We start from the raw sequence: 8,275 nt of genomic DNA, 5'->3' as shown, positions 1-8,275 counted from the left end.
ATGAGTCAGTGCAGTTACCCTAACCCATAAAATGAAAGCTAAAATTTCAGAGAGTGCTCAGGCCTAATCACTGAAACAAGGGCTTAGGCTTAATCAATAAATAATTGTTATATTGACTGTGAGTCTCGTTGACTCGTGACTCATTGACTCATTGACCATTTGACTCATAAATCATGGGACCTCTGAGATCAGACGACTTGATAACCGGTGATCTCCTCTGACAAAATTAATGGTGAATATACATCAAGGCTGTTGCCTAACAGGAGCCCGGTAGCCTGGAGCTCCCAAAGAATAGCTCTGGGCACCTTCATTTTTCACAGCAACACCTTTCACTTCATATGTTGGGCTCCTGAGTTCTCAGCGTTTAGCTCTGAGGGCTCCTTTAAAATTTTCTTAGGCAGCAGCCTTGTACATGTATTTGCTCTGAAGGACTAATGATTTACTTTGACAAAGGGCCAGTGCTTGAAATTTCAGCTATCCAATGTTTTTACCATGGTTGTTCGACCTTAGGCCAAGTTTTCTTGTTTTACAGCTCTCCCATTGACACAGCACCTTTTGTGTACCCCTTCATTCTTTTCCCACATGTAGCTTGCAGATACAGATTATTTTTGGCCCTCCTTTCTCCTCAGACTTGTGTCCTCTGCATGCTTTTCAGTGTGTTTCTGTATTATTTTGGAGATTTGATTCTGATCCTTGTGTATGAATTATTTTCAGAGTACAAAGTCTTTGGAAAGTGATGTGAATGAAAAATCAGTGGCTTTAATGGTTTCAGGTAACCTATTAAGTGATGACCTTTTGAAGTTGTCACCCAATCTTTCCTTTTTTTTGAAAGGCCCAAAGTTGGTCAATGTTGGAGGTTATAGATTACATCTTCCAACAAATTCACATAATCAATGTTGGGTTTATGCATGAGGTGATAATTTATCTGTATCATTTATTTTGCATATTTTCCTCAGTATGGGTATGTTCAAATACCATAATTATTGTGCTTTTAGCAATGAGCAGTGAAAGAAACTTACTTTTTGTTAAATATGGTTAACAACTAGCAGTTGGTGGCCATTTGGTTTATATAGTCACTTGGCACTGTCATGCCAAACCTTGATGTTTTTAGGTCAAAACCAGGCAAAAATGTAAATTAGTACTTAAGCTCACATGTATAACATTCCTGACAACCCACTGAGAAGATATGAAATGCATTTATGGCACAAAGAGGGGTACTTGGGCCAAGTTTTGCTGGGTATACATGTATGCTGCTGGCCTCTTGGAACCCCTACCCCTTTATAGTCTACCGTATTTACCCGTGTATAAGTCGACCTTTTATGGCCTCAAAAGAAGCTCCAAAAATCGCCCTCGACTTATACATGGGTCAAAGATTTTGAGCCAAGTTCCAGCTAAGTAATTTATTCAAAATTAACATAATAATGTTGTCTTGGGCATAACGAACGCAATGGACAAAAGCTGACGTACATTGTAAAGGACTTCAAAATGAATGACAAGACTTCAAAACGAATGTAAGCAATTCCAGTTGAAATAAAAAAGGATTTGTCCAACTCTAAATGTTGAAGATACTCACAAGCACAAATATGAAATAGACACTGGAAATTTTCGTTTTCCAAAGGCGGAAAGCTCTATAAGGCATTTCTGTTTCTTCGAATAAAACACGATCGTTCAACGGCTTAGTAACCTGGCGCAATACCTCGTGTTTGCGTGCAAGCATCGTCACTCGTGTTTGCCACAGGGTCCAGAGGAGATATGTTTGTCGTTAGAACATCAAAACCCGCCGAAAACATCTGAAATAATGGGTTATTTTGATCGCGTAGACGATCGCGTTACAGTTTCGTTACACATTCTGTATACCGCAAACGAAGAGATTGAGGGCTCGCAAGATCGGCTTACAGTACAAAATACTTAAAAATAAAATATAAATATAAATATAAATATAAATATAAATATTTTATACCGTAAGCCGATCTTGCGAACCCTCAGTCTCTTCGTTTGCGGTATACAGAATGTGTAACGAAACTGTAACGCGATCAAAATAACCCATTATTTCAGATGTTTTCGACGGGTTTTGATGTTCTAACGACAAACATATCTCCTCTGGACCCTGTGTGTTTGCGTGAAAATGCTGGTTGGTAATGATTGTTTTTTATTCTTTATACAAACCTGGCAGATTTAAATGCTTTTGCAAAACTTCGTATTGTTTGGTTTATGAGTTTTGTTTTAATTGTGATTTGAGAAATTGTAAGTCAAGGACCAATTAAACCTTGCACATTTTCGCATCGTTCGCAAGTTATTTTCAAAGATTGACTCCTGCTTCTGTGATGTTGCATTGTGCTTATCCTCTAAAGCCCTTTATCCTTGAACAACGAAACAGGTGAGTTTGAGGTTTACATGTTCGATTTTCAGAGAACTTTTTCGAAACTCAAGGACAAAACGCCCGCATATACAACAGCTGCTGAACAACAAGTCTATTAAGCGCTTGAGGCACTGATTATTTTGTGTATCCACATTTCCAGAAATCGAAGAATACAAGATTAGTGTCCCATGAACATTTGACAAAGAAATTAAGAAATTGCGTTTTTTGCCATCAAAAATGGGGGGTCGACTTATACATGGGATCGACCTATACACGGGTAAATACGGTATTTTATGGCCAATTATAGACCCCATCTTAGTCTTACGCTAAATGTAATTTTATCGACCCCAACTTAGTCAATTTCTGTTTATGCATACACTGTAAACCTTACACAGAGCATTTTCATGGTAATTTTGAAACAATGTAATGTCACTTGTGTAAGTATTAAATCAACAGAGCTACTGTAACAGTTCTTTCTGTAACTTTTTTTTTACTGCAAATCTTTCCATTTTTGAATCCTACTGGCCAGAATATTCTTGCCCCCAAAATCCTGACAATCTACGACCCCACTCTTAGTAACTCTGTCGAACTCCGTTGAAAAGGCAACCCCATATTGTCAATTCAGTCGTGAAAATGCTATCCCAAGTAAATGACATTGGAAAAACTAAATCTTTGAAAGAGAGGAAGGAAAGGGCTGCACTAAATATAATAAAATTAATATAACCCATTGAAACCTTAGGGTTCCCCATTGATTAGTAAAATTCTCTGGTGTTAAAGACAGAGTAAAATACTAAGTATGGCTGGTTTAGGGCTGAAAGGGATAATGTACCTGTAAGTAGCAATTATGAAGCAAGTGAGTTGGGGAGAGACAACAATGAGCAAATAAATCTAACCATTGTGATATTTAAGATCCACCACCTGAGAGATACTGGGAGTTGCTAGCAGAAGAGAGGAGGCTGGCTTTGCAAGAAGCCTTGGAAGAAAATGAAAGGGTAGGTATCTTTCTCTGTGACTTAGTGCTGAGCAGCTCAAGTGGTAAACCTCTCCTTTTTATTTAGTTGCATAAAGAGCTGGAAGAGATGAAAGAAAAGAACAAGGCCTTGGAAGAAATTGCTGGGCAAGCTGAGTATTTTGCATCCCTATATCAGGTAAGATGGCACAGTGAATTAAGTCTAATAGAAAAAGCTGAGAGAAAGGTTGTGTTGAAACTATTAGCTGGACATTACGACATTAGCTTGCGTTGATAATGTCACATCATAGTGTTTTACTACTGGTCACCCACACCATTGTCAGCTCCATTGCTATTTGATTCATGGTGTTGTTTTATTTTTCTGATGGCCTGATGATGCTGTAAACTGGTGAAAGCTGTATGCCTGGGTAACACTTTTCTATAGTTAACTGCCAGTGCTCATTGTTACACATGCTTGCTATTTTTTTAATAAGATGCCCAGCATCTTAACCCATTGAGTCCTGAACCACCCACCATTGATGAGTAAAATTGTCTGGCATTAGATGACTGTCTTGTCTTGTTGCATAACTCTTGATTTGATCACTCGTGCAGGATGGTGTTTAACAAATGACCCTTTTATGCCGTTTAATGGGCCTTTTCTGAGTTGCTGTCTGTCTCCGTTTCCAAGTGAGTCTGGTGCTCAACTGTTGTAAGGAAAATGAGTTTGATTTGCTTAAGAATATGGTACTCATTGGTTGTGTACCAGGACTCGCTTTGAAACTGAGGCATGCAGCAACTCAGAAATGGGACATTCTAGTGATGATAAGTTTGTCTCATGCAATGAAAAATGCTATGTACACCCTTTTGCCTCCTGAAATCGTTTGAGCAATTAAAAGTGACAACTATTGTTATCCATCTGTTTCTATTACCTTAATTTAAATTATAGGTTGTTTCCCAGTAGGCAAGTGGTCATTTAGCCTGAAATCTAAATGTGCTGGGTGCATGACTAGAAAGGGATTTTCAAGTTGTCTGCTTGTGCCAGAAAAGATTCAATTCCTGTCTAACCTTAGTAGAAATTAAAAAAACCTCTTGCTGCACAGGCACTTAAGGATAATTCTGCTTTTAATTAATTACATGTAGATGGTAATGGAGGGTGAGGTTCCAGAGGAGCAGTCCAGTGATGAAGATGACAAGGTATGTCCAGTGGCTGCTGGGTGAAAGTTACTTGTTTTGCATTATGTTGCTGCTAAAAATCCTCTTTTTGTTTTTCTCTTTCAAATTTGTTTAGAAGCTTTAAATATTGATAATTAAAAATGCTTGAGAGGTAAAGAAATGACAACATTCATCACCAGCATTAGTATCACAAGTCAATGTGGTGAATTTTTTGGTCTCGTTGCCAGGGATGCAGCAACTGCATTTTCTAAACTTTACTTACAAATTATTCGTTTCTCATTTGTCTACTGATGAATATGCACTTGAATTATTGCTTTGCATGTTAATGTGGTGAATTATTTTATTTCTTTTTCAGCCTGAACTCTAATCAGAAGAGGAAACAACTTGTGTGGAACACCTGATGGAACATTCACTTTTGTAGCTCAGCCTGCACTCAATAACTTTCTAAACTTGTTCTGTAATGCAACTCTACATTAAGAATACTGCCACTTTAAGTGACATTTTAAACTGGAAATCTCTCGTAAGTTACCATAATGTTGATTTTATGTACTGTTTGCTTTTAGACTTAATCTTCCAGTAGATTTGCCACAACATCAATTACTTTTTTCTAAATTCCATTTAATCAACTGTACACAACAAGTAGTTTGATAACTACTGCTTGCACAATCAAACATGTTTGGTGCCTTTGTCATGCAACGACCACCCAATTTAACATAGTTGTGTGTAGTCTTGATTGTTTAGAACAGAGCCTAATTAAACTATTTCTTACTTAGAACCTCACTGCTGACTGTTGGAGCAAAGACTTCTTTGTTCGTGCACATCAAGTAATTATTATTCATCCTGCTTTAAAACCTTTTTATATAGTTGCCATTATTTGACAGTTTATTGTGGCTGCAATTAAGTGCCCTACATTTAGTGATCCGCCATGTCATATCTTTTACAAACCAAGAAAAGTAATTTGTTTTTGGATGCTTTGTCCTTATTTATACTTGTCAAACAATAATTGAAATTGAATTTTGGATTACTTATGAAAAACCTTTATGTATCAAGAAGCCTTTCTTCAGACGAAATTGATATTAGTGGAAAGGCCAGTATTTTTAGTTTGTAAATACCCTGTATTAAGTAACAAAAAGTGAAATGTACTTATTACAACTGTACTTTACACTGTAACGTTTTTATCACCAGACAGAATCTAACTTGAAAAAAGCCAGAAAGTCATAAAACTTGATTTAGAAACTCGTGAAGTTGTGCTCACTGCTTGAAATAATATCATTCAAAGAGATTTTAAAAGAAAAGATGGATGGATGGATGGATGGAATAAAATGTGGTACTAAATCATTTCATTTATTATACACTCGGGTGACATTACAAAAACAATAAGGCTAAAAATTGTAAACTTGTTACTAGGTTGCCAGTATGGCAAACCCAGTTGGGGTCTGCGTTTAGTTTGTTTGTTTTCTTTTTTTTTTTTTTTTTTTTCCGTGTCGGTAAAAGTCTTGCCTGTCACTCCCCGGCTAAGTGGTGTCTTTGTGCATAGAGCTTTCTGCGCGTATTTTCTTAGGATCGAGAGGGTAGTGGGAAATGCGTAGACTTCTCTGGTGGACACAGTGGAACGATTAACTTAACTAATGGCGTCGAAAGTAATGTAACGCGAATGGCGTTTTAGTGGATCTTTGGAGAAAATATACCCTTATGAAGCTCAATAATGGCAAGTCAATTGGATATACAGGCGGTGAAATCTTAAAAGCGACGAGTAATGGACTTCGACAACAATCTATCGCCCGTCGAGCCCAAATCAAAGTGAGCTGCATTTACCTGAAGTACATGGTAATTTGACACGATTGAGTTTCTTGTCTTCACGCACGCAATGAAATAGGAAGAGGTTTTCGCCCCTAAGAGAAAATATGTTGTTTGTTTCAATAAATTTTTCGCTGAAAAATGATTCTGTGGTATTTTCTGCCTTTGTGAATTATAATATCATGTTGTGTATTGAATTTTCGAGCTTAAGGTTGAAATGTGATATGGGAGAAGTTTTTTAGTATTGCTCAGTAAGCAGGAAGGATTCACAGGCCTGTTGGAAGCGTGCTTGAATTTCAACAAAATCAGTGAAAAGTTGTGACGCAGATGAATAATAAAGTAGCTGCTATTTCCAAAATGATGGAATTACCTGGTGATAAATAACGTCGTACGCGTCTTGGAGAGTAAATTTTGACTTTGCATAAACAAGAGTTGGGCGATTGTGATCTTTGTTTTTGACTTCGCTCATTTCATTGTCAAACTTTATAACACTTAACAGAAAAAGAAACTTACAAAAACCCGGTATCTTGCCATCATTTGACACAGATGCTTCACTGTTTGGCGAGTAAACATGCCGCGGTAACTTAATCACGGCGCCCGCTGAATTCCGCCCATGTCACTTTCGATTTTGCGATTTAATCGACATGAAAACAACATTAATTTTTAACCGTGAATATAGAATATAAAAAGTTACGATCAGCGACAAACATTTTGGGAGATTTTTGCTACGTTCAAATAAATCGCAAAATTTTATTCTCGATCGAGCGTCCCGGAAACTTCCTTCTGCTCTTTCTCAAAACTGTGTATCAATAGTTATTTACTTTTGCATCAATATTTGTTTTGCATAAAGCAAGCTAACAAAATCTGTACCTTGCTGAGTTCGCATTTGTTAGCGTTAATAGTATTTTCGGTCCGATGCTTCTGTTTTATGAGGGGTATATTGTTTTGGTCTCCCATCCTGATTCTAACCCCGCCGAACCCCTAGGGATTAACTTCAGCGAACTTTAGATTACAAAGCTGTCAGATGCTCAGAAGGCACGCTTAAACTTGTGGTGAAAAGAAGTTGTGAGGGAACTTGAAAATTATCAACATGTCAGCCCAGAAGCCAATGTTTCTCGCTTCTCTTTTATTTGCTATTCTTCAGAGACTGGAATGCTGTAGTTCAATACCACACAATTCAGTGCCTTCTGATTTTCTGTAACACGTACCACAGGCAACCCAGTGCATGCTTCACGGAAGCATCTCTTTTGATTTAAGGACGGCGCCTACTATTGTTACAATTGTGCATGCATTCTGCGCATCTCCAGATACTCGGATTTCATATTGGTAGTGCTTTAATACTATTGCAGAGATATTTTTTCATGGTTCAAAACTATGCGAATAAAGCAGAATTTGGTAAGTGCTCTTGGTATCCAAAAAGTCGGAGAAAGTTAAATTTAGTCATAATCTTTGTTTTTTTTCCGTGTCGGGAAAAGTCTTTCCTATCACTCCCCTGCTAAGTGGTGTCTTTGTGCATAGTCTTCTGCGTGTATTTTGGTAGGTTTCAAGGGGAAATAGGAATGTGTAGATTCCTCTGGTGGACACAGTAGAATATTTAATTAACTTGCAATGGCGTTTTGGTGGATCTTTAAACAAAAAATACCTTCATGGAGCTCAAGGATGGAATTTTAATTGGATAAACAAGACAGGCGGTGATAACAATCTTTCGCTCATCAAGCTGTAATCAAAGTGCGGCGTATTTCTAATATTTTTACCAAGTGTTGTTTTCTGTACAACAATGAAACCTAATGGCAAATTCTCTGGTAACTTATAGGCTTAACAAAGACAGAAGGAATGTAACACGGCCAGGGTTCTCCCTAGTTTTTAGTGCAACAGGTATGGCACCTTTTCAAACCAGTAAAGCAATAGGCCATTTCCGAGTTCAAGCCTGCCTCATCTTCAAAGCGAGTCTAAGTGCGAAGTTTTTGTTATGAAAATTAGTTTTCATTCATATGTAA

At 37.5% G+C, this 8,275-nt stretch overlaps 1 protein-coding gene across 1 annotated transcript in view; it reads left to right on the top strand.

The window, feature by feature from the left end:
* LOC138047327 (geminin-like) overlaps nucleotides 1-5,718 on the top strand; it is a 7,140-nt gene extending 1,422 nt beyond the window's left edge. The window contains exons 4-8 of the mRNA XM_068894123.1: nucleotides 715-772; nucleotides 3,269-3,351; nucleotides 3,418-3,507; nucleotides 4,449-4,502; nucleotides 4,837-5,718. Coding sequence (XP_068750224.1) covers nucleotides 715-772; nucleotides 3,269-3,351; nucleotides 3,418-3,507; nucleotides 4,449-4,502; nucleotides 4,837-4,848 — 297 coding nt within the window. The 3' untranslated portion in view covers nucleotides 4,849-5,718. The remainder of the gene's footprint in view (nucleotides 1-714; nucleotides 773-3,268; nucleotides 3,352-3,417; nucleotides 3,508-4,448; nucleotides 4,503-4,836) is intronic.
* Nucleotides 5,719-8,275: the final 2,557 nt, after the last annotated feature.

The sequence above is a fragment of the Montipora capricornis genome, chromosome 4 (genome assembly GCF_036669925.1).
Source record: "Montipora capricornis isolate CH-2021 chromosome 4, ASM3666992v2, whole genome shotgun sequence".
Taxonomy (NCBI): domain Eukaryota; kingdom Metazoa; phylum Cnidaria; class Anthozoa; order Scleractinia; family Acroporidae; genus Montipora; species Montipora capricornis.
Note: the sequence above shows the minus strand (reverse complement) of the source record. Positions and strands in the feature narration are given on the sequence as shown.